Raw genomic sequence first — 26,154 nt, forward strand, 5'->3', positions numbered from 1 at the left:
GAGCAAGCTCTGCTGCTTCATCTTCCTCTGCAATGGAAAATGTCAAGTATCATGGGGAATAGTCAGTCAAACCTGTGGAAGTGGAGGGTGTTGGTGGTAATTCCTTGGAAGACACAACTGTCCAAGTGCTGTCAGAAGGAACTCCTCTTCTCCTTTCCAGCTCCAGAGGTGTTCTCTCTAAGACAGGACTTGTTTTCTGGGCCTTTTAGTACTGTTTGGGTCTTTGCATCATCCAAAGACCTCCAGAGGGTCCTGGTTCCATTGTGCTGGGTGGTAAAGAGAAGAGATTTCCTGGAGGGTCTCTGTGTAAGGGCAGAGACACAGAGGGCAGAGCAGAGGGAAGCCAGAGTATTTCACAAATCCACTCAAACCAGCAGCCACTGCAGCAGAGGGACCAACATCACCAGCAGCATCTCCAGAGGCACAGACCACAAAATGCTGATGGAAAAACCCCTAACAGCAATGGATCATATAAACTGTATTTATCTCAGGAGGCTTGTGCCTTTAGTTCCTCAGCACCACTGATATCCCCAGGGCACTAAATAAAACTTTTCCCTTGCACAGAATTCCCATTTCCTGGTGCTGAGTGTATGAACAGGTGACAAAAATGTTTGGTGACTTCACTTACCCATTTCTCAGGGCTGAGGAGTAGAAAGGGAGCTGTTGTGCAACCGGGATGGAAAGAACCAGGATCTCTCTAAATGTGTGTCCTCCAACTGCCAAAATATTTTCTGAAGCTGAGTGGGGAACGTACACAAGCAGTGATTGCAACACAGCCACCACTGGGATGAAGAGAATTGAAGTCAATATTTTCTGTGAGAGTTTTAACCTTTGCACAGGGATAACAGGAGGAAAATCACAGAGTCATAGGTTCAGGTTGAAAGGGACTGTTGAAGGTCATCTAGTCCAGCTCCTCTGCAGTGAGCGAGACCATTTTCCACTACCCCAGGTTGCTCCAAGCCCTGTCCAATGTGGCCTTGAACGTTCCCAGGGATGGGGCAGCCACAGCTTCTCTGGACAACCTGTGCCAGGGTCTCACCACCCTCATTGTAAAAAATTGATTCCTAATATCTAATCTAACCCTGCCCCCTGTCAGTGTGAAGTCGTTCCCCCTTGTCCTATCACTACATGCCCTTGTAAAAAATCCCTCTCCAGCTCTCTTGTACATCCTTTAGCTACTGGAAGGGGCTCTGAGATAACCCTGGAATCTTCTCCAGGCTGAAGAGCCCAGGGTGGTTTCCAGGGGGAGGACTGACAGTCACTTCCCCAAGCATGGAGAGGGGGCTGGGGGGAGCATTTGCCAAGCCAGGGAGCCAGAGATAGCTCAACATGATGGGATAAAACTACCTGGGCATCACCTTGAGCCCTCTGCAGCACCTCCACCCCAGGGGAAGGAGTTTGAGCTGTTCCTGATGGTCCCCAGCAATGATGACAGATGAGGATGTAACTGCAGTTTCTACAGAGACATTTATTGGAAGGGTATAAAAATAGAGTGCAAATTTCAGTAAGATGTATTTGAACATGTCATGGGCAGACAGTCCCAGACATTGGTGGGGGAGGAGCCCAGAAGGTCAGCAACGTGTCAGGGTTCCCTGATGCCCCCAGATCCAGAGAGACTCCATCCCCAGAGATGGGTTATGACCCTTCTTTCTGCAAACCTTCAGTCCCTGGGCTGCACTCTGCTCTGCTTGACAAGAGCTCTCACCAGCCAGGCACTAATTTCACCAACCACCCTTTGGAAGTGCAGCTTGGGACAGGGCTTAGATGCCTGCAGAGTCCAGGTGGAACGTCTTCTCCTTTGGAGAGGAGCCCTCAGCTGCTGGTCACTGGAAAGGCAGAGCCTGTTCCCCCTCTCTGTGATACACTGATAGTGGCAGTAAATATGTGCATTTGGTTAATACTGAGTAATGCATAAATGAGCATCCTGGGCCTTCAACACTCCTCCTGCTGAAGCTGTTTCCACTCAAAAGTCCCGTCCAAAGTCAGATCAAAATTATCCTTTTCCTGCTCTCGGGAGAGTTCCAAAAACACCTGAAATGTGCAAGATAAAGCTCAGATGGTTTTCTTGGCTTTCACAAGATGCTGTGATGCTCCTTTACAGCTCTGCAGCCCCTGTGTGAGGTGTGGGAAGCAGCTTTACGTGGGGAGCAGGTACATGGCAGCCGAGACTCAACGTGTTCTTTGGGATAACCTGCTGAGAGGAACCACCTGCCCATAGGTAGATCCATACAGTAGGTTTTACCCACCAATTAATTGACATAAACATTCCTCATCTTTGCCACCAGCCCTGTACAAGCAGCAATAACCTGCTGCTTCCAAAGAAACTGGAGAGGTTGGGCATGGGCACCTACCAGGGCCATCCATCCCTTGGGTGTGATGTGTGCCCATCTCAGGTGAGTGGAGGTTGAGACTTCACCCACACTTTTTCCCACCATGGAAAATCCCAGCAGTAAAAAACCCAAACCATTGATCACCACTCTCCCAGCTGAGGACCCCCCACCCAGCACCCTCAGGCAGCTTTTTGGTGGAGCTGCTACTGCTCCAGCCCAGGTTTCACTGCAGCCTTTGTTCCTTCTCTGGCCTTTACAGCACAACTAGCCCTGAAATCACCTGCCTGAGTCAAAGTATTCAAGGAGAAGCTGTACTCCTCGAGGTTGCAGCTTCGTTTGGCTGTGGAGAAATGGGAAGAGAGTCAAAAATCAGCAGTGTGTGTTTTTCACCTTTTCAATAAGTCGCCTTGTTTTGCTCTTACCTTCCTCTAGCTTGGAGAAAGACTGAGACAGGGGCAGTGCATCTTCCATTGGGACCTTGTAGACAAGCAAAGAGGGGAACCTTCAAGAAAAAGAAAGAAAGGTGATTCTTGCTCTGTAATAAGGTTCTGGGATCAAAACTTTATGGATGCTTGGATGCTTTGCTGTCGGGATCACAGCAGGGTTGGATGTGGGGACTTGATCAGATCAGTTCTCCATACTGGGGCTCTGAGCTGTTCATTCTTCTCCACCTGGCATCCTGTGTCTGGCCATCACACTGGGAATATTTTTAGGGATGAGGCAGTTTTGAAACCACTGTTCATCCCATATTTTTTAGTTACCGCTCCTGACGGGCTGCACTGGGGAAAATCTTCAAAATCTCAGCGTGGAGAAGATCTGTGTGCTCTGGATCCTTGACCTTGATTTCCAGCAGGTACCCTTTGCCAAACTTGTTCTTAAGGTACTGAATGGAGCCAATGCACCTGCAGGGGAGGGAGGGAGGAACAAGAAGAGAAGCTGGTGTGAAACCACTGCCACCTCGTTGCCTGCTCCTTCCCAAATGGTGCATTTGGGGAAACCACGGGGAGCACTTCGTAAAGCTGTGATGGTGATGGGGTGGGGCAGGTGAGGCCAGGGGAGGAACATGGATGGTTTTCCAGCTCAGCCACGTGCTGGCTGTGCTGTCACCCACCTCAGCTGCCCAGACACCATGATGGCCACACGGTCACACACGGCCTCTGCCTCCTCCATGTAGTGCGTGGTCAGGATGGCTCCTGACTCCTTGGTTTTCAGGGCATCCCGGATCGTCTTCCTGAGGATCAGAGGGGAAAAAAAGATAAAAAAGAAAGTCTAACACTCCATAGAAATACCAGACGCTTTTCCCTATAGCTTTGTCCCTCCAAACGCCTCTCCCCTGAAGCAAGTGTATAATCTTCACATACAGCGAGTTTAGACTGATGAGCACAGGGTAGTACTTTGAAATAATGACAAAAAACACTTTTGACTCTAGTGTCATTAGGAATTCTTCCAAATCCCATGTATGACTGTCCTAAATCTGCAAAAAAGGATGAAGGTAAAATGGATCTTCTCTCTCCTTGCCCGTGGCTGATCCAGAGAGAACCAAGAACATGGGAGTTTCCAATAAAACCGCTGGCACGTGCTGAGCAGCACCAACTGTGGAGGGGGTAAAACACTCCTCACCTAAAATTAGGCATCTGCTTTTTGGTGTCCCACCCCTTTACCACTGGGGTGAAGTTCCTACTCACCAGACACAGCGCTGCCCGTTGGGGTCCATGCCCGTGGAGGGCTCATCCAGGAGCAGGACAGAGGGGTTGCCCAGCATACACATCGCCACACACAGCTAGGGCAGGGAAAGGGGTTCAGTCAAAGCTTTGACAGCCCTTGGCACTCTACAATTTGCCTGTTTTTTTGGGAATTAAGGTTCTGATTTATAGGAGAAATCGTTTTGGAAAAGGCTTATTCCCATCACCCCACCACGGGGAAAGCAATGCAATGCTCTCCCAGGTAGCTCAGAGCACAGGGAGCACCCTCCACTCATGAAGGAGGTTTTTAATTTGTGCTGTGAGCGTTGCAGTTCCCATTACAGGTAAACCAAAGCCACACCTTTCTGGTTATCCCAGCAGATAATTTTCTGGCTTTTTTTTTTAAGTAGTCTTGAAGCTGCAGAGCATTCACTATTCTGTGGGGAAAGGGAGCAAGCAAAAAAAAAAAGAACATTTTTGTTATTTCAAATCAATAGCTCATCAAGGATTCTCAAAATGACAAGGAAAAGGAACTTTCTTCCCCTTGCTCTTGACTCCTGCTTGTTTTCATTAAACATTTATTTTGTTATTAAAATGTAAGTGAATATTTGAAGCAAAGTGTACTGAATAAGCCACAAGCTCTTTTTTAAACCCATCATTAGCGTCAAGAGCATCATAAATCCATTCCACCTTGCCAGAGTCAGCTGAGCAGGCAGTGCTTAAAACCCTTTCTTGTTGTGCCAAACTGCAACCTTAAAGATTTTAGAAATCTACCTGAAGATAACACACGTGAAAGACAACACCCCTAAAAGGACATTTAAATTGAAAAGAAAAACATCCCCTCTGAACGCCCTCGGCAAAACTGGAAGTTTCCTTAACCCACCCAACCGCGGCTTTCGGCACAACAAGCACTTTTGCAGCCGCCTTTCCCGAGTTTCTTTCGAGGTTTGCTGTGGCTCGTGGTGGATTTTGACCTTTTGGTGCCCTCCCCTTTAGGGGGTAGGATGTTGGGGATGCTCCCTGGGTACCTGGTGACGGCGGCCGCCGCGTCCCCCTGGCGCAGCCCCTTCACGGCCGCGTACACCCGCAGGTGCTCGTGCACGGTGAGGTCCGGCCAGAGCGGGTTCTCCTGGGGGCAGTAGCCCAGGAAGGCGGGTCCGTGGTCCCGGGGGGCTGCTCCTCCATCTCCCCTCTTCATCAGCACCTGCACAACCGGGGCGGTGGTTTTCCCCTCGCACAGCCCTGCCCAGGCTCAGGGCTGTGTTCGGAGCTCTGGGCTTCGCTGGGGTTCGGGGGAGGAAACCCCAAGGAGTGATTTCACAACCCTCATTTGCACGGTTTTTAAGTACAAACATGGCCAATTGGGGTAGATGCAACCACTTGTTAAAATGACAAGTAGCTCACTGTAGTTTTTATTAGCACATTATCTAATTTGGTGGCACAGTGAATTAAGTTAAAACCTTGATCGCTTCGACAAAAATTATAGCTTAGCTTAGGTGCAAGTTTTGCTCTTTTATCACGGATCCATCCCTTTTCTCCAGATGTCTCCTACCTGCCCAGCAGTCAGGGTTGTCTCTCCAGTAATCATTTTGATAGCTGTGCTTTTACCAGCTCCGTTGGGCCCCAGAAGTCCTAATACTTCTCCTGGAACCAATACATTTAGTTTCTTAAGAATACTCTCCATCCAAGAAATATATCACAGTGCCCCAAAAGAAAAAAATAGAAATATCAAAGATAATATAAAATAAACTGGTTTATTTTATACAATACATGCTCTGAGAGCCCACAACATTCCAGCTTTAGCTGATACTGCGAGTCTGAGTTTTGATCCCAGAAGCCACAGCTAAAGGGGACCCTCTCTCCAGGATCTACGTTGTTTTAGATAATGGATAGTCAAAGGTAGCTAATAGGATGGACCCCCATCACATGGTTCATTAACACATCAACCCCAGACAGAATGTGCCTTAATGACTGAGCAAATAGATTTGACCTTTATGTCCTCGCTCAGATAACTGAGAAGCTGCAGAGAATTAACTCTCTGGGTATGATTAAAACAGGTCCAGGAGAACAGTCCCAGTTCTCACCTTTTTTAACACAGAAGGAAACATTCTTGGTGGCTGCTTTCTTCTTCTTCTTAAAAACAGAACCAGCTTTCCTTATTTTATATTCCTTGCACAGATTGCTGACTATAATGACTGATTTCTGCAGGAGAAGAGGAAGAAGCAAGATCAGTTTATTATCTTGGATATCATCAATCCTTCAGTAGTATTTTTCCATTAAAAAGGTAGAAAATCTTCTAAAGATCTTAGTTTTATAATTCACCAGGACTATGAGGTGCCAAAGGACACTTTATTGTCCACGTTCCCCTAAACAGCTTTCTCCTCTTCCCTGATGGAACCCACACTGTGCTTTTGGGAGTTTTATTTTCCCAGTGAGAACAACACAGCCAGAGCACTGACCTGCTCTAATTGATAGCTGGTGGTTTGTGTTTTACCAGGTATAAAATAAAACAAGAAGGACAACACTCAGTTGTACCTCCTCCTGGCTCGGAGCTGCTATGGCATTTTTCACTGCTTCTCTTTCAGCTTTAACATCTTCATCTTCCTCTTCCAGCTCTTTAGGGTGCTGGTGGCTGCTTTCTCTTCTTGGGGAAATCCTGAAAACCCATCAGATTTGTCTTAGGATTTTGTTCTTTACCCTTTTTTTCTGCCAATGCATTTTGGAGAGACCAAGAGTGAATGTCACTCTGATTCAGTGTTCCTTGTACTTTTAAATTATTAATTATTTCTATTATCATTCTTCTTATTATTAAAATATTTATAATCTTTCTATGCTGTACAAAGAACCAAGCTGGCACATCCCAGGGCACAGACAACATCATGTGGAGGTACTTACAAGCTTGAGAGCTGTTTTATGTTATCACAGCACTGTGGTATTTAAGGGGCTATTTTAGTCATTAAAATTTCATCAGTATTTAAAAAAACCCTATTTAAAAATAAGGACACAAGGGCAATGATGTCTTCAAGGAAAAGCAGTGTGGTGGGATTTTAGACCTCACACGTGCCTGTGGGGCATGTGTGTTTATACAAACCTAAATACTGGGTCCTCTCTCAGAACTGCTCTTCCATATTTTAACTCCAAATAGCGAAGGAGAAAAATGAAAGCCACGGAATGGACATAGGGCTGAAAAAAACAAAAAAGAGGTTGCCACATTAACAGCTTTGTCCTTCCCTCCTACTGCAGCTGGCACTGAGGTGGTGGCAGTGTTACAAAATACGTGGGGGAAAACACAGTATGTGAAAATGAAGTCCATTACCATCTAAACTCAGGGTAATCCTGAAGGCTGTGAACTCTATTATCACTTATCAACACTGCAGAAGATACTCAGGGCAGGAAAAAGCCCCCAAATCACAGAATAACAGGGCAGCAGTAAGTGATCTGGGTTTATTCCCTTCTCCCTTTCCCATTTCAAAGGTGTGAGGTTATTTTAGCACAGGGGGTGATCTGTCACCCGGACCCACCCAGATCCTCCTCCTGCATGACAGGAGCTCAGGGTTTTTCCTGCTTCCTCATAACTTAGGGGGGCTGGTTAGGAGATTCACATTCCTATATAAAAGTAATGTTCAATGTTTTCTTACTGCAAAGACAGAGACTAGTGCATCATTGCCAGAAGTCGTGTCAAAGTAGTCCTTAAAAATCTGTAAGAGTAAAAAAAAGTACACAATGAAAGCCAGAATTCTTTAGTATCATTCTGGGTAATCCAATAACATTGAAAAAATGCTTTTAAAAATGTACAAAAGCTTCTGATTAACCCCAAACATTCACCATACAGATGAACAAATACAGAAGTTTGGCTTTGGGCACCCCAGTCCTACACCAGAAAATGTCCCAGCCCCCAGTATGTGTGCCAGGCTCTCCTTCCAGGGGTGATGTCCTATCCCAGGAAAACATCTGGTCTCCTCTCCTTTGGGTCCCAGAGGAGAAGAGGTGGAGGTGAGTGGGGCAGGACAGTGGAGGAATCTCTTCTACTTGGACTTCACCCCTAAGTCATTTATCATTTATAAGCAGTCTTGCACAGAGCTGGAGAGTTTTGTTGAATTCTCAGCTGACTTTCCACTACCACCCTCAGCTGACACGGAGTAAAGCACCCGGTGAGTGTTTTTAATTCTCACTCTGTTTCCATGCAAAATCAGATGTGTGACTTCAGATTTCCTCCTGTGATTTTTCAAGCCAAGTTGCTTGACTTTGTGGCTGCCCCTGGATCCCTGGAAGTGTCCAAGGCCAGGTTGGATGGGGCTTGGAGCAACCTGGGCTAGTGGAAGGTGTCCCTGCCCGTGGCAGGGGGTGGAACACAATGAGCTTTAAGGTCCCTTGCAACCCAAACCATTCCATGTTTCTGTTCTGTGATTCTGTGACTCTGCATGGAAAGAATTAAGGGTGCTCACCCAATCCACAGCCACAGTTCAGCAGCCTGAGAAGGACCCCCCAGCCCTCAATGAACAGCTGGAAAAAAGAGACCTGACCTGAAAAGGTCATTTAACGACGGACTCTGTCCATTTGGGAAATCCCACCCGGAATGAGCCTCCCCAGACCTGGCTCCCAAGGACCCAGAGTTGTGCTCTATGCCTCTCCTTGCTCAGCAGCACCACTTACCTGATGGATCACAAAACCCATCAGTGGGTACACGGGAATCAAGAGAGACAGAATGTAGAGGGAGTTCCGAGAGTCTGCTGTAAAATCCATGACTCTGCTGATTACAAAAGAGATAAAGCACACCTGAAAACAAAACAAGAGGGTGACTTAGTTGGTGGGAAGGGTTACTCTCACTGGTCTTTAAAATTGTGTGGGTCTAGCTTTGCAATTCCCTGTTGAATTTATAAAAATGGATTAAATATATGAAGATGAGAAACAGTGATGGTTCAGAAGGTCCTCAGCTGTCTCTGCCTGGAGTAGGCTGCTGGTTTGGGCCAGCTGGGGAGACTTCTTCCCAGACACAGGGCTGCTTCAGGCAGAAGAATGAAGTGTGGGATCCCATTCTGTTCATTCCCATTCCAATTCATGCCAAATAATCCATCTCCTTCCAGGCTCGGGTGATCTGAGTCTGACCTGATGGCTCCTATCTCAACACCTTACATCTCTTGGATGGGAGGTGTGTAGCAGAGTGATAAATACCCTTTTTTTGGCCTCCATTCCTGCACCAGGATCTAGCTCAAGATAGATCCAAGTATTTGCCCGTGTCACAGCAGGATTGTGGAAACAGAACAGGGCAGCACAAGTTTAATACAGAATTGGCTGCCATAAAACACATGCCCATATTTATGTTCCACATGTACACTTGGTGTTTTGACATCTAGTTCATCCTTAAGATCTCAAAATACCCTTCTGTAAAGCCTGCAGTGCATTATCCAACCCTGTGCTTACCACTATCAGGATAAAAGACCAAAGGTCACAGTTCCATCCTTTGCGAGAGGTGAAGGAGATCAAGTAGATTAAGAGAACGATAGAAATTCCATAACCCAACGTCCCTATGACCTGCAGAAAAGAAAGGCTTTCACTGGAGAAATTGGGGTGATCTAAACCATCAGAAACCCACACACAGCCAGGGGGCTCAGTGTAAATGATCATATATTAAGGTCATTTAGTAATTACCCCAATTTTACTGCGAGGTGTAAAGGAGTACATCAAGCCAAGATTTATTGCCTTTTATTTCCAGCTGGAGAAACCCAAATGATAAGAGGTGAAACAAGGAGAAGGTCAGTAAGTGGACCCAGAGGTGCTCCAGAGCCATCTGCCCCTGCAGTGTCTCAGCTGCCCCTACACCTGCTCCACGTACTCCCTCAGTCCCTCCCCAGGGAACCAGCAATCACCAGAATGGGATGTACCAGTAAGAAGATGCTGATGGTCCCAGTAGTCCTGGTGCTCATTGCGAACTGGAGCCCAAACATGGAGAAGAGCAGGATCCAGCACAGTGGGATGTCCACCAGTGCCTGGCCACACCAGTAGGCCGAGGGGAAGAGCCCCGAGATCCTCAGCTGGGCACGAGCTCCCACCTGGGAAGGCACAAAGCAAAGGGGAGTCTGCTGGGGAGTGCCTGCTTGGCCAAGGGCACCCATGAGAGTGGCTCCAGGAAATAAAAAGGTAATAAAAAAAATCAAATAAAATTCGACCTCTTTTTCTCTTTTCACATTTTGTGTTGGCTGTGAAGCTGCTCGTGGTAATACAGATCAAAACACTTCAAGCTGCCCATCATTTGGTTGGACCCAATGACCTTGGAGTCAAGCTAAATGATTCTATGATTCTACTCCAGCCTGAATGATTCTGTGCTTCTACTCCAACCTAAATGATTCTGTGCTTCTACTCCAACCTAAGTGATTCTGTGCTTCTACTCCAACCTAAATGATTCTGTGCTTCTACTCCAACCTAAATCATTCTGTGCTTCTACTCCAACCTAAATGATTCTGTGCTTCTACTCCAACCTAAATCATTCTGTGCTTCTACTCCAACCTAAATGATTCTATTCCAGCCTAAACAATACTCTGCTTCCGTATTCAAACATCCTTGTGGCAATGCAGTTGTAGCCCCCACCCCAAATATGCTCCTTTTCAAGGAATTTACCTTGTAGTCCTGCATGTAGCCCATTGCAAAGTGAGGAGGAAAACCAGGGAATAACCACAGCATATAAATGAGGTAAAAGGAAATAAAATAGTCCCAGTATCGTGGATTGTAGATCTGAAAGCAGAAAAACAAAGCATTTGGAGAAAATGGTCTGCAATGTAATGCAACCATTCACCTTACTGCATTTCTCATGGGTTACAGGGCACTGTGAACAAAAAGTGGGATTTGAAACCAAATAGTGGCAGGAGGAGGAAGGTTTTCCCAAACCATAGCCCTGCAAAGTGCTTGCCCCTGGTGAGGAGAGATGGGTGGTGCAGGTCCTACTCCTCCATCCCAGCCTTGGGATGAGCCACAGCTTGAAAAATGTGATGTAGAGGATAAGGAACCTCCTGGAGAAGCTGTCCCAGCCACCGTCTCTGATCAGCAGCCCTCGAGACCCACAAGGGAAAAATGAGCTTCAGTTTTCCTGATGTCAAACAGTCACCAGTGAGGACAGTGGGTTTACAGGCACAAACAGCCCTGCACAGCTCCCCATTAAAACCTGAGGGTTTACTTAGGCCTTAAACTGTTCTCTGACCCCTTCTGGCATCACTTACAGAGAAAAAGGGATGGCTCCAGACCCGGATGTGCCCGGTGGAGTTGAGGGTCCTCAGCAGGGCGTTGCTGATGACGTTCACGAGCACAGGGAAGCAGTTCACGGCCTCCAAGTGGCACAACACGGTGAACCTGTAGCTCTTCAAAGGGCAAGGAAACAAGATGAAAACTCTTGGCTTTTCTCATCTGCAGGGAAGCAGTGGAAAAGGAGCACACGGGGAGAATCTAGGCTTGGAATAATTTTGTTTATGCCTGGTTTGCTAGAAACCAAATGATGAGGTGTCGGAAGTCTGTGCTAAAAAAATGCAAATTTTGAGGTGGAGAGTGAGGGAGATAAGGTCTCCTCTAACATGTAGTTTACTACTTAAAACACTTTCTAATCTTTGTACCTGTGGGCCTTAGTCAACAGGACTATCCCACAGGGAGAGCTGATGGAGGCATCTTGCTTAATTATTCAGTTGTTGGGAAGAAACTGGAGGGAGAGAAGACAAATCCTCACCTGACCTTCACGAGACACCTCTATAGCCCCGTTGTGTTTTAGTTCCTCTGTGATATTTTCCTTGCTGGTTATTTCCACTGTAAGATCTTGGCTCTGGAGCACCTGGATGAAGCTGTCAATGCCTGTGCCTGGTGTGAAGGCCAAAAGCAGAGGAATCATAATACTGAAAAACAAAAGAGCCTTTGATGGTTTGATTTTTGATTTTATTTTCAAATCCGTGACCACCAAATGAAACCAGGGGAAGTTCTAATAACTGTGGACATCAGCCAGCACATGTGTGGTGGATCATTGCACATTAACTTTTGTGAAGTTAATGGATTTCTGTCTCACTGACTGAATTTTTGCATTGTCACTTTTTTCCCCTGCCTCTTCTGAGGTGCTGAAAAATGTATTCTCCTTTGTGACTGTCTGATGAAGGTAACAGTGTCCCACTCTGGCCAAATAACATAAAATAGCATCCACTCATGGGAATATTGAAGGTATAACTGCGAGTAGCCCCTTAATTTGACTCAGCATCAATGAGCCCTTTCTGGAATGTGATGCCTGGTTTGAGAGTTCCCACACTTTAAAAATGCAGAATTGCCTGAGTGTCTATTTCTTGGACACAGATCTGGATTAAAGGCAGGGAAAGAACTGTGTCCCATCTAACCTCATCTGCTCTGATGAACCTTTTCTCATCTCACATCAGGAGCTCACCAGTTGCTGAAGCCAAAGTGAGTTTCCTTCACAACCCTTCAAAGACAATCCCCATGCTCCTCTGCCATGGAAACCTTCAACCCTCCTTAGATCCCCGACATCCTACAACCAGCTGCTCTGTCAGGTATTTTTCCCTGGAATAAGAAGAAGCCCCAGAACAGGGAGGGATGAGGAAAAGCTCACCCGTGTTGTTGTGGACCAGGAGGGCGGTCGTCTCCAGGTAGGATTTCTTCCCCAGGGGTAGGAAGTACCGCGCAGACGAGAGCTCCCAGACACTCACACTCTGCCAGGCAGCGACCAGGGACAGTTGCAAAACCAGAGGAAGCAGAAAAACCACATAGAGCAGCAAACTACATTAAGAAAGAGATGAATAAACACTCTGAAACCAGGCGTTCGGCAGAAATGCATTTGCATATTGGAATTGGTGGGTGATGTTCAGGTTGCCCAAAACTCCTTCTGGTAAAAATCATAGAATCACAGAATATCCTGAGTTGGAAGGGACCCACAACAACCATGGAATCCAACTCCTGGCCCTGCCCAGGACACCCCAACCATCCCACCATTGACCAAACCCTCCTGGAGCTCTGGCAGCCTTGATGCTGTGCCCACTGCCCTGGGGAGCCTGGTCAGTGCCCAACCACCTCTGGGGGAAGAACCTTTGCCTGAGATCCATTCCAACCCTCCCCTGGCACAGCTCCAGCCATACCCTCGGGTCCTGTCACTGGTCACCAGAGAGGAGAATTTTATTTCCAGAAGTCTCAAACCTTGACCATTCACAAAGATATGCAAAATTTAGCAGAGAGAGGAACTCAGATCTGGAGTGCCCAAGACCTGATAGCAATTAAGCCAAACTCCATCAGAACAAAGGTGTGGAAATTGCCCCCCCCCAAGTGTGACCGTGTCCAGCTCCAGATCTCCAAGGCAGAGTCACTTTGGCACTTACATCGACCGCAGGTTTTTCACCGAACTCTTGAGCTTTAAGAAGTGCACCCATGCCATGGCAGAGACCTGCTGCCTCCAGAGAGCCAGGCCATCCACTGCCACCTTCCCAGCGTCCGAGAGCAGGAGGGAGCCCGGCTTGGCCTCGTCGGAGCCTCGTGGTCCTGCCTCTGCCCAGTCCTCCCCGAGGACGTGCTCATCTGCAGAGAGTCCCCACGAGCACATTTATGGCTAAGAACACCTTCTGTGTTGTCATTTGTGAAAACTGAAGAGCCACCCTTGGAGGCCTATCCAGGGATTATCTCAGAGGAGCTGATCTCTTTGGCTGTGGGTTGTGTATTCACAGCCACGATTGTACCTTCTTGGTCCGCCGTGTCTTCTTCCTCCAGTTTCAGGAAGACATCCTCCAGGGTCGTCATGCTGACTCCATAATTGATAATTCCCTGCTCAGAGCAGCTGTCGAGGCCACTGAACAGATCTGCAGGGCAGAGATAAAACAAATGCATGAGCACTGGAGTGACTCCAGACCACTTTGGTTCAGCTTAGTCAACCTGGAGCGTCTCCCATGAGGGAGAAAACAGCAGAGCAATGAAGGTCTGGAGGAACACAAAACTGCCAGATCCACAGCCCACTGGAGATGTTTTTCTGCTTAACATCAGCATTTCAGGCTGTGCATCCTCTGAGGAGCTGGGCTGAGGGATGGTCAGAATGTGGTGGACAGGGTGGGTGAGGGTCTGCCTGGTGCCACTGCAGGCACAGAGCGGGGCTGGTTCTGTGGGGTTTTCCCTAATCGCTGTCTTTTCATTTAACAGAAAGAAAACTGAACTGTCAGTGACACAGTTTAGCATGCTGGGTTTGTCATTACAAGCAGTAGAAAATCATTTGTTGCACAGTTTGATCTTAAACACACGGATGATAAAATTGTGCAGAAAACCCAAAATGCAACAGTTTTGAAGTCCTGATGTGACCCCTCTAGAAAAATCTCCCTTTTCATTTCACTTTCCCCACAGTTGTGATTATTTTTTTCTCTTTGGAGAATTCTGTTATTTTAACAGACATTACCTGGGAATTTATTCACATTTTCCAGTGGCAGTTTATATCTCAGCTCATACTGACTGTGTCCTGTGAACGTGGCATTGGGGATGTACCTCTTAACCTGGGATGTCACATTCTCCAAGTCACAGGACTCACTGACATGAATCCTGTTGGATTGAAAAAACACAGATGCTTAGTTTTGGAATGAAAACCCCCAAAACCCACCCAAACAAACAACAGCCACCATATTATTTGCTAGGATGCATTAAAAAAACTCCAGAATACTTTGTTCATTCCCTTCTCTGGGGTAAAGTGCTGTTTCAGTTAATTTAACTGACTATTAATTCTGTGAATTTGCTAGTTTTGATGGCACCTGCTCAACCATTTACATTAATTCTGGTGTCCCCCAGAGCTCAAGTAGGTACCTTAAATGATAACAAATCCCCCATTTTTTCTTCAGGAACAGCGAGGAACCGACACACTTCAGCCTCCCGTGCGAGATAAAAGCCTTGCGGTCTGAAGGAAGGAAGAGCCAAAGGGGTTTATAGCGCAGAGCAGTCCCCCCAAACCTTTTTGGCCACTGGCTTTCTGCTCCAGGGCTGTTCTGCAGAGGTGCCCCAGGCTGAGCCCGTGCCCACCTGCCAGGATATCGGCCTCGTCCATGAACTGGGTGCTGAACAGGATCGCCCGTCCCGCCCGGTGCTCCCTCAGGAGGCTCCACACCTGGTGCCTGGAGAGAGGATCCAACCCAGCTGTTGGCTCATCCAGGAACAAGACCTGCAGGGGGGATGAAATCAGGCATTCCCCATCCCTGGAGCAGTTGCATGTCCCTTGGGTTTGGTGTTCTGGAAGCCTCGGGTCCCAAAGGTGAGAGATCCAGGTCACCTTTTATGCAAGGGCAGCTGTCCTGGGAGCTGTGGGAGGTCAGGGAACTCTCTGTCTGCTTCAAAACTGCACTAGCGAGGTGGGTTGTGAATTTAAAAAAAATAAATCATTACATTTATTGATTTTAGTAACTTGTAGCCAAATACATGGACAAGGTTTTAGTTATGTTGGACCTGAATATTCCCTGTATTACAGAGCCGTGCCTACTGCTTTACCTGGGGGTTTCCAAGCATGGCTATTCCAATGGATAACTTCCTTTTCTGCCCACCACTCAGTTTCTCAGCTTGAGTGTCTTGAATGTTACTGATATCCAGCAGTTCCAAAATGTTTTGCACCTAGAACAGCACAAGGATGTCCATTCTCAGCAGCAATTGTCCCTCCATCCTTTATTAGGGTAGACTTAGATTTAAATTAGATATCAGGGAGAAATTCTTCCCTGTGAGGGTGGGGAGGCCCTGGCACAGGTTGCCCAGAGAAGCCTGTGGCTGCCCCATCCCTGGAAGTGTCCAAGGCCAGGTTGGATGGGGCTTTGAGCTTCAATTTTCAGAAGACACGACATTTAAGTGGAACCTTTGAGCTTCCCAGTGCAAAAGGAGCCTTTGTGGAATTGTGGGGTTTCCAACAGCCCTGTGCTGCTGCACAGTGATGCTTTTCAGGGGAGCACACACTCACCTCTCTCTCCACCTCCTTGGACTTGATGCCCTTGATTTCTGCAAAAGTTCTCAAGTTTTCCTTCACTGTCAAGACCTCGAACTGTGTGTTGAACTGGGGGCAGATGCCAATCATCTCTCTGATCTCCTCCCTGTCTCCTATTTCGGAGAGTTTGTAGCTGTAAATGGTGGCAGAGCCTGTTTACAGGAATAAATGTGAAGAAGTGGAATGAGCTGGTGTTTACAGCTTTTGAATCAGGGCCACCCTGTCCCCTGTTTTCCATCTTACCTTCTGAGGGGAAGGTGAGCCCGCTGAGCACGTTCAACAGGGTTGTTTTTCCAGCCCCACTGTGGCCAAGTAAGGCAGTGATCTGCCCCTCATAAATATTCAAAGACAAACCTAGAATGGAAACAACATCAAGCTGGGGGAGAAATGAGGTTTGACTTGCCTCCACTTATTGTCAAAGTCAAGAGAAGTCAAGAAGCACAAGAAGTAAGAGGCAATAATTAGCTAAAAGTGCATTAAGCAGTGTAGGGAAAAGCTCTGCAAACCTTTAACTAAAGGTTTAAGGAGTTGCTCTGAATTTAGCAGAAAAGACAGAAATACAACAATAAAAAAAAAATCTTTCTTCCCTTTACTCTTATTAAAAATGGAAGATGCGGTAAAAACTGAAAAAATAGTAATAAATCACATCAATTAATATTTGACATAAATTTTCAAGTAATGCAAGTGTTTTATTTCATTGACTGACTGAAATATTTATGCATAACTGGTTTTTTTCCCCTCATCTTTAACAGGAATCAACACCACAGCTCTCATACCTCTTAAAGCTTCTGTCTTCTTGTCCTTCTTTTTATACACTTTTTTAATATTGTGGAGTCTAAAGAAAAGTAAGGAGGTTATTATTTGGGATTTCTGTAAATGCATTTCCCTGGTGCCCCTTTACATTTCTGTAGGCCTTCAGTTAAAATTACAGAAATGGCTCCAAAAATAATAAGAGGTACTGGGAAACAACCCTGAGATTCAGAGATTTGGCATCCCCTGTGCTCAAGTGTGAATGTCACTGTCTGGCACCAATAATGGCAAAGACAAGGTCAAACCCATTGCAGCAGATTTCCAGTGGATTGCTCTCTACAGTCTCCTTTTTGTCCCTAAAGAACGTTTAAAGTCCATAGCAAGCAAACAAACAAAAAAACAAACAAAAAAACCCAAAACACCCCACCCTGTTATTTTTTATGAATTTATCTAAATTTCACCATTACCTAGTTATCTCATCTGCATCTTATCTCTAATTTTTTGCCTGTGAAACCAAGTGTTTTTACAGGAGCCTCACAAACATGAGAGCTGCCTGGATAAATCAAACCCAAGCAGATGGAAGGCTCTGGGATCTGTGGAGCATTAAACCCAAGCACCCAATTCAATGAGCATGGATAGCAGTTACTTCTTCCCTAACCTGATGGCCTCCTTCCCCTGGAATTGGGGGGGCACTGGCTCTACGTCATCACCAAGGAGCTCCTCGGGGTTGGCTGTGGGTCTGGGAATCTCCCTGGTGGAGCCTCTCCTGCTCCTCATCCAGTAGGAGGGTTTCAGGCAGAAGAGAGGGGGGTCTGGAATGCCATATTTGCCTGCCAGGAAAGCAAAAAGGATGACCTGTCATTAACCAGAGCCACAATCAAGGCACCGTCCAAGACTAAACATTTAACTAAACTGAACTAGTAAGTGCTTGGCTGCCTCAAAACTGGTGCTTTGTCCAGTTAAAAAAAACAGGTTTGGAGCGGGGGTAGAAGAGACAAGAAGTTTGGCTTCAGGGGTTTATTTAATGAATTCAATACTTTGTGTAGTGAATTAAAATATTGCCCCACACATTATTACACTGTAATCTCATAAACACTTCAACAGCAGCATTATTAGAAAGAAAAACCACTAAATGCTGTGTTGTCTTTGATTCTGTGAGTTTTGCACATGCCAGGGGCAGAGCAGTCAAAAACCAAACCCTATTTTGATTGACTCAGAGCAGCCCATCATTTCCTTGCTATATCCCATGCAATCCATATAAATACAAAATATAAAAGAAGGCAGTAGGATCACAAGCATAAATCAGAGCTACCTGGCAGAACTTTGTCGAAATACAGAGCCAACAGCATGTACAAGATTGAGTCAAAGACCAGCATAATGTAAGTTGAAAATAAAAAGTATGCTTCCTCCATAAGGTTGGAAAAAGAGAAACCCATTCCATATTTTTCCAAATAGAAAATCTGAGGAAAAAAAAAAAGGACAGAGAAGAATAATTTTCAGGCTGGAAAATGATGCACATGCCATCATCAAACAATGGGTCCAATTGTCTTTGTTAACCTGGAAATCATCTGCAGTATTGACCAATTGTTCTTACTTTCTAGAGGGGAATAAATTTAAGGGGGTAACTTTGCTCTGTGCAGAGATCTTAATACTTTAATCCAGATTTTTCCAGAATAATCTAGAAACAGGAATAAATAACAGAGTTTTAGAGGAAATCATTCAAGAAGCATGATTTTGGCACCCTCAATGTGACAGAGGCACGATGAAAATGGTATAATTTTATATAGTGATTGATTTAACCATATGGTAAATTAGCAGCAAATTCAGTTTCTTTTTCTGCTGGTGCATAAATCTCCTCTCCCAAGCAGACTTTTTTTTAATATATATACCAGGAAATCAAATATTAGATTGCTGAAGCTAGAAAACATCACTCAGAGCTGTGGAGATATGACTGATGGAAAACTGGGGAGCTGCACAAAGTGGGGATGGAGGAAGGACGGCAGCAGCAGGGATCTCCAGTTGTATTTGCACAGTCTCTGCTGCCAGGAAGAGTTGCAGCAGTGAGAGGGGAATGATGGGGCAGCCAAGAGATGATGTCCCTGATGTCCCCGAGCCGACTCCTGCCCGCCTGGGCCCGGCCCTGAGGATAATGGGGCTGTTGTGTGCAGGGATGGGCTCCTCGGGGTCATGTGGAAGTGACAGAAGTGCACAACAGCAGATTTTTTGTGACCAGGGCCGTGTTGCCTTTGCATTCATCTGCTTTTCAAACGGTGGGATGGGACGGGGGGGGCGTTGGAGCCTCTCTTTGCTGCCCAACAGCAGCTCAGGTCGCGGGGAGGTTTCAAAACGGGACGTGGATCTGAGTGAAAAAATACCTGGAGGTTTTACAGCTGGACTTTTGAAATGAGGGTGTGCCCTCCCGTGCCTCTCTCTGCCAGCAGGGGAAGGTTCAGCTGCAGAGGTGGGGCCCTTACCTTGGCAACGCCCGCGTTAAACGCGAAAGGACAGCAGAGACCCAGAAACCACTTCAGGGGTTCAGGGACGTTTTCTACCAGCACCGCCAGGCTCAGGCATCCAAAGATAAAGGTGATGAGGAACCCCACGGAGCTGACAAGTTTGGAGGTCCTTAAGAGGGAGCAGAGGAGGAAAACCAGGTGGATCTGTAAGAACAGAGGTTTCCTTCAATCGCTGAAGGAAATAAATACCTTTAACAGCAGCGCGTCCGTTTACCAGGCAGGCAGGTCTCTGGTGAGTTAGTATAACACAATAAAGTCTTTCTTAGTGGGTTGATCTGAGTTTCAAATCAGGTTTTTCGTGGCCAGCCTACTGCCTGTCCAACCTTCAGGCTGCAAATCAAATCGCTGCTGCTGAGTCACAGGAGCCACTCAGCTGCTTCAGTCAGCAAGGCCGTGCAAAGCATTGGGCAGAGCTCTGGAGTAATACTTCAGCACATCAACAAGGTGATAAATCATGTGGTGGGAAAATTTGGCTTTAAAGCCTGACTTACACATGCCAGGCCATAGAGGAAAAACAGCAGCAAGACCGCGGGGAAGCTGCTGATGTAGAATGGATCCCTCAGCACGAGAGCTGTCAGCAGGCAGGAGAAGACCAACACATAGAGGGAGTACAGCAAACTCCAGGAGAGCCTGGGGATGGAAAGGGGCCATTACACTTCTGGTTAATTAAGAAGTGTTGTTATAACTTCATCTGCCACGTAAGAACCGTTTTAAATTTAAATATTGGTTATTTCCCACAGTCGACTCCTTTACATCCCAAGGCAGAACACAGAGCATGATCCACCTTAGGAGGAAATAGCCACGGGAGAAGGGCACACCACTGCCATGCTCAACCCTCTGGTTTGTCCTTAGAGTGCTGGAGAAAACTCATGAACTCATTTAACTTATTACCTGACTGCACAAGTGCCCCGGAACATGCCGATTTTTGGCAAATGCGCTTTAGTTGAAAAAGAACTCACCAAAACGCAATATCCTGCAGCCCCATCGTCTTCATCAGTACCTTGAGCTTCTTCTTTTCCCTTGTGACGTTCATTGATAAGAAATACATGAAGGGAAAGAAACACATCACGATGGTGATCATGAAATAACCGTAGTCGAGTGTGATTGAGACGATGGTGCTCCGGGACTTCATCCGGACTCCAGCGATTGAATTCATTTCTTCCCAAACAGAATGATTTGCTACCAACTAAAGGAATTCAAGGTCAACGTGTCAGCATTTCATTTATTTTTCTACAGTGAGATGTATTTGTATGAGGAAGCTTCTGATCCATCCTCCCTAGATCAACTTTTTAAGGCAGCTTTACTTGCCGACAAACCCACCCCTTGCTATTCCCACGGTACAGTTTGCCTTCCCTGTGTCAAGTTTAAAACAAAAGGATGCCTAAATCAGTTCCCAAGTTGGATTTACCTCTATGATGGCAGCATCAATGCTGGACTGCAGGGACAGGAAGCCTCTGTACCAGTACTTTGGGCTGTCACAGTGCGTCCACGAGAAATTATAACAGCTGTCTGCAAGGTTAAGGGCATCACAGGTAAGAGCAGAGAAAGGGAGTTGATTTTCACTACAAAAGGGGATGGAAAGAATACATTTGCACTACGGGAAATTCTTCAAATGGGCAGTGACACACAGACAAACCCCCACAGTTTATTAAATCACTGAACATATATTGATTATTCTGACAAAATGATGCCTGTCCATGCCAGGCAATGACCAGCCCAAGAATTTTCCTTTTGTATTACCTATGTGTCCAAAGATTTCATTGGGAAGAATCACATTCGCAGTAGGAAACCTGAGGTGATAGGAGAAGTTGTCCTTAAATACAACCCCTATAATTTCATTATTTGAAATCCAGGCTTTCTCCAGGGCGTTCTCATTGTCCAGCGCCTTCAGTTTTATACCTGTGGTGTGTAAGCAAAATGTTGCAATGAGTTTCTGTAAGTCTGGAAATGTGTCCACAGGCATTGGGGGTATATTCTGCTTTTTCAGCATTTCAACTCCTCTTTTTCCAGTTCTCATTGAGATATTTACCTTAAAACACTTTATGCTTTACCAGTGAAGAAGTGCAACTCAAAAGAATGAACCCAGGTGTCTTAAAAGAATTAGGGAATATCAGGTAAGGCAGAGCTTTACAGTTCAGAGGAACACACTGATGTCACCAGTAATGTAAATACTAGAGAAGAAATATTTGTGAAAATAGGGGATTTGGGGTGAATTTTCTCTCCTGACCAAAGATCCTGGGGAGCCACTAAAACACACTGTAGGTGTAAAGAGGCTAAATAATGACAAAACTCAACATTTAAAAAGCAAAACCTACCCCTCATGACAGAGCTGGAGGCCACTTTATTCATGATCTGCCTGGTGGTGGCAGTGCTGGGTGTGAAAGCCACGGTGACCCCGGTGCTGTTATAGGCAGGATCATCCAAGTGCCCGAGGTGGCTGAAGGGCACTTCAGGGTACTGCATGTGCCCCATGAAATGGGACACGATGAACAGGATGGGCAGGAAGAGCAGGGACAGCATCCACTCCTGGGTACGGGGCAGAGCAGGGGGGAGAAATAAATAACATATTAGATATAGCAGGGTAAGAGTAGATTCTTTGTGGGATTAAAATATAAGCAGAGGAACTCAGTCACTCCAGTTTCTGAGATGTCAAGACTCTCTGCGTTGTGCCCATCACCTCAGGAAATTACTCCAAAGAGCCCATCTGAGCTCTCACATGTCACAAACCAGGCATAAAAAACATCAGGTAAAATATTAAAGTCTCAAAGTGTTCACTACCAGTCAGGCTTTACAAAAATACTTTAACTAGTTTTACCTAAACAAGTTGGTGTCTAAGGGCAGGCCACTCTCAGTGCTTAGCTGCTCTTTTTTTTTATTGTTATTTTTAATTTTTTCTTACCTGAAAGCTCTGCATCTTCATCCTCCACTTGAGAAGGACGTTTTTCCACAAGAGAATTTTCGTTTGCTGGAATACACTCATATTCCTCTGCAGTGTCTTCATCTCTGAACCTACAGACAATTTCTTTTTGAAAAAATTACTTGCTAAAACAGCAGAGACCACTTTTATTTGCACGGTCCTTGCAGATGTGCCCAGTGACACTTTCTTTCCCTTTTCACAGCAAAAATGAGAGCTGAAGCATCTCAGATGTTGTGTGCTGAGCACAAGCCACCCCCGCAGCACAGGGTCCAGGAGACCTCATCACCCTCCACACACTCCAGCCCTCCCAGCTCAGCAGTAAATACTGATTTATAACCAGAATTCCAGGCTTCCATGCTGTGGCATGGTGAGGTTGGGAGGAGTTATTTAAGAAATAAAAAAAAAGGGAATATCATACTACGTGACCTAATTGGCTTGGGTGGGCTTCGTATCCTAGGAATGACAACACCACAGTGAATTAAAGTCACTAAAATCCTCTTGCGTGTCATTTTGATGTGCTACAGGCTCAACACCAAGAGGGGTTGAGCAACTCCTGGCTGTGGTGTGAGCTGAGATCATTTGGAAAACGGCGTCAGTCGAAGGCAACTCGGAGCCACGAGAGAACAAATTCTTGGAAGTGCGTTGGGAGGGATGTCAGTGCTGGGATATTAATGGAAAATGAGAGAGAAACAGGTAGCCGTGAGCATGCACTGGTGTGTCGCTCCAAAAGACATGGGAGCATCCTTAAAAAGACCTGATTAAAAAAAAAAAAACCCAAGGAATTTTTGCCTGGATTAATGCTGGTGGTGGAAACTGCAACAGGAAGGCACAAACCTGGCTGTCAGACTGCTTTGCAGCTCAGATATGTGCATATTAACCACGAGTAAAATATTTATTAGTGCCTTTAATGAGCGAAAGGATTAAGTACCCCTATGCAAAACGGCTCCACTCACACAGCCAAACTGCTCTGCTGTCACATCTGTAGCTAAAATCTACTTTCAGACAAGATCCTTGTCTTCTATAAGTGATTCTCAGGTAGAAATACCAGAATAGTTTAGAGATCTAATCCTTTCAAGCCTTCCTGTCACACTGAAGGAAGATTTGTGTTTTCCTGTTCCCTTGGGGGATGATGCCTCACAGTGCTGACAGGCAAGATGGAGTTTATCATTTTCTTCCAAATATTTACATTCAGTTCCTGGGAGAGGCACATCCCCAAGTAATGACACAGCAGGCACGGAAATGCTGGAAGAGCAGCTGCAACAAATGGCCTTCCCAGGGCACACACTGCAAACACTTGCACTGGCACAGCAGGACAGGGCAGGGACACGGCTCAGGGGCAGGAATCTGCTCCTTTGCCAGCATCTCTAAACAGATTTTTGGCTTTTTTTTTTTTTTTTTTTACAGACGATCTCACTAAATCCAAGCGTATAAAAATCGGAATTTAGCCTGCGTAGTAACGTCTAGACTTCCCTGGGGAAACCAAAATAAAACTTGCAAATCCGTGGTCACCCTGTCGCCCAGCAGAAGGGAGGTGTAGGATGTCGTGTGTCACCCCTGTGCATTTCCACCCTGGCAAGGGGTTTGTGTCACAGCAGGTTTCCAGACAAGCTGACACACCCAGGAGATCCTGGGTGGGAGGGAGAGCTGGCACAGCAGGTTCCCATCATGGATATCCCACGTGTCCCCCCTCCTGGTCATCTCTCAGTGCTGCCTGACCCCACTGCTGCAGAGTTTGGGGAAATGAGGTAGGACTGATTTCTCTGCTCCTGCAGTCTTTCAGGGGGAATTTTTAAGAGTGTAAGATGGACAGGGCTTTTAAAATTCAGCCTCTAGTTTACACTGCATGTAGGGAAAGAAATCTGCTCCTTGTATGTGCTGGATTAAAGTACTGAGCTGAACCTACAGCATCCTCTTAATGCCCAGAAACACTGGAAATAAACTTCTGCTGTACACTGAGCTCTGTTTGTGTGTTATTTCATCTCAAAGTAAGGTTAAAAAGAGTCTATTGCCTTTAAAGAGCCCCTAAACTTAATCACAAGCTTAACTCAGCCTGTTAGAAAGATACCCAGTGCCCACTTACACATTTGTGTCCTCTCCCAGTATTATTAATGGGGTTATAATTTACTGGACATTTGCGTACTGTTAAAATAACATTTTTTTAATTTGCTTTAGGAAGAATGCTTAAGCCTTACCTTAAGGGGAAGGTTTGGAAGGGATCCAGAGCTTGTCCTTCACCGTGTGCCTGTGGAAGTGGGGATGCTGAGGCTCCCTGGGATGGACTGGCTGGTTGTCCTGGTGCCTCTCAGTGCTCCTTTGTCCACACAATCCTTTCCTCACTCAGGCACTTCTGCAAAAGGCATTCCTCACACCATCACTTCTCTTTTCCCTGGCTTCCTTCCCTCTTCCTCCTTGGCAGAGTTTCAGCTTTATTTGTGTTATAAAAAGCAAACAGAGCACTTTGCTGTTGGGTCCCTGGAGCGGATTCTCTGAAAAGTTGCTCGGGAAATTCTTGAGTCTTGGCCAAGGGAAGACAAACAAGCCCAACAACAAACCACACAAAAATCCTTCCTCTGGCAAACTCCATTGTGTTTCTCAGCGCAGCAAGAGAGGCTGAAGTCAACGATATCACTGCACAGGCAGGGGGGGGCAAACGGTGGCTCTCCCTCCTCTCCAAATGGCAAAGGTTGTGTTGGAAAACTGCTCCTGTGCCTCCAGCCCCGGTGCAGGAGGAGCAGTGGAGTGCTGCCTCCTGGGTAGCAACACCTCTTCCGATTAAAAAACATGTTGTAAACACTGAAACAAACTTCCCTTGGCTAACTCTGAGCTTCCAAAGGGGGTGGGCTTGATTCCATCCCCGGGCTGTGCCACTGCAGCATCCCCGGCAGCAGCACGGCTGAGGGACCCGTGGTGGGAGGGAGCATGACCAGCTGGGACAGAGGCTGGGCTTGGAGATGTGGAGGAGCTGGATCTGCTTCCCTCTGCTCTGCCTGGTGGGAAACAAAACAACCCCTGAGATTTAAATAACACTCCGATGTTTCAGAATGAGGCAAACTGCAGAGGTGCAGTAAGTCAGGGCACAGGATGAGGTTAAAACCTGTCCCCAGTACATCTCCTGTGTGTCCAAACCTTCTTTACCTTTTTCAAAGGGAAAAAAACCCCAACCCTTAAGTGGCTATGCCAGTTCCCAGTCGATGAACCCCAAGCAGAGACACTTCCCTGCCCAGTTCCTTGACAGAGCCCTGATGTTTGGAGATCCACGTGGAAAGCAGCTCTCTGGGGGTGTGGGTGGCTGCTTTGGGGATTTTTCCTGGCAGGAACAGCCCATCTCTGAGCCACGGCAGCCACCTGCTGGTACCTGCTTGCCCACATCCCTGCCTGCATTGCCTGGACGTGCACCTCTGCCTGCCTGAACCACCTGCTTTCTCCTTGCCTGTATCATCCATCCCTGCAGCACCAACATCATCCACAGGAACCAGGGGATGGGTGAAGGTCTTGCAGCTCTGTCCATCCCATGGGATGGCACTGTCCCTGTCCTCCAGTGCCCACCTTTCCCTGAGGCTGAGGATACTGGGGGACAGGACAGCAGAGCACCAGGGGAACCACCTGGCTGCCTGGACGTAGGGAGTTTCATTTTTCTTCAGATTTATTTTTTTCTTGTAAATTTATTCTTCAAAGCTGGCCCTGGCAGGCAGGTGTTTAAGAGGAGATGCTGATCTGCTCAGACAGGGTCAGGGTGCTGGTGGCTTGCTCTCATCTTCCCACCAGTTCCCCCAGGGGTGGGTGCTGTCAAGAAGCCCACCCTGTCTTCTCAACCAGAGCAAGGTTCAGCCTGCTGTCCTTCTGCCCTATTACTTTGGGTCAAAGCACATCTCATTTTGAGTCTAGATAATCACTGGGGTTTTACAGGTGATGATACAAGAGCTGCCAGTTTTCATGACACTTTTCCAGGCACTGTTGAGTCCTTTCCTTGTCTCTGTGTCTCCAGTGGTGAGGACCAGAG

At 46.5% G+C, this 26,154-nt stretch overlaps 1 protein-coding gene across 2 annotated transcripts; it reads right to left on the reverse strand.

Annotated features, from left to right (window-relative positions):
• Window positions 1-1,453: 1,453 nt before the first annotated feature.
• LOC116796194 (ATP-binding cassette sub-family A member 10-like) lies at window positions 1,454-24,998 on the reverse strand. 2 transcript variants are annotated; one of them, XM_032706625.1, is made up of 39 exons: window positions 24,347-24,998; window positions 22,137-22,246; window positions 21,553-21,763; window positions 20,978-21,136; window positions 20,646-20,746; window positions 20,197-20,423; window positions 19,729-19,867; window positions 19,196-19,381; window positions 18,034-18,181; window positions 17,380-17,551; window positions 16,748-16,806; window positions 16,215-16,325; window positions 15,948-16,123; window positions 15,491-15,610; window positions 15,029-15,167; window positions 14,816-14,906; window positions 14,418-14,557; window positions 13,714-13,833; window positions 13,360-13,555; window positions 12,600-12,766; window positions 11,721-11,848; window positions 11,224-11,361; window positions 10,628-10,741; window positions 9,895-10,062; window positions 9,434-9,544; window positions 8,666-8,788; window positions 7,651-7,710; window positions 7,104-7,195; window positions 6,548-6,668; window positions 6,097-6,214; window positions 5,565-5,656; window positions 5,041-5,216; window positions 4,374-4,449; window positions 4,016-4,110; window positions 3,442-3,561; window positions 3,092-3,232; window positions 2,753-2,832; window positions 2,615-2,670; window positions 1,454-2,031 (listed from the first exon to the last, which is right to left on the reverse strand). In XM_032706625.1, the coding sequence occupies exons 2-39, from the start codon at window positions 22,236-22,238 to the stop codon at window positions 1,933-1,935; spliced, it is 4,872 nt and encodes a 1,623-aa protein (XP_032562516.1). In that variant the 5' UTR covers window positions 22,239-22,246; window positions 24,347-24,998; the 3' UTR covers window positions 1,454-1,932. The 2 variants fall into 2 exon arrangements, with proteins under 2 accessions (XP_032562516.1, XP_032562515.1); XM_032706624.1 differs by having other exon boundaries at window positions 22,137-22,259.
• Between the last annotated feature and the right edge of the window lie 1,156 nt (window positions 24,999-26,154).

The sequence above is a fragment of the Chiroxiphia lanceolata genome, chromosome 19 (genome assembly GCF_009829145.1).
Source record: "Chiroxiphia lanceolata isolate bChiLan1 chromosome 19, bChiLan1.pri, whole genome shotgun sequence".
NCBI lineage: Eukaryota > Metazoa > Chordata > Aves > Passeriformes > Pipridae > Chiroxiphia > Chiroxiphia lanceolata.

What these genes read in the sequence shown, in the direction of transcription:
- LOC116796194 (XM_032706625.1), bottom strand. Translation starts at nt 22,238, where the DNA reads ATGAAGACACTGCAGAGGAATATGAGTGTATTCCAGCAAACGAAAATT. An exon ending in TTTCGACAAAGTTCTGCCAG is followed by an intron (nt 17,552 to 18,033) that starts GTAGCTCTGATT and finishes CTTTCCTGGCAG; the next exon opens with GCAAATATGGCATTCCAGAC. An exon ending in CAACCCTGACTGCTGGGCAG is followed by an intron (nt 5,217 to 5,564) that starts GTAGGAGACATC and finishes CCGGTTGTGCAG; the next exon opens with GTGCTGATGAAGAGGGGAGA.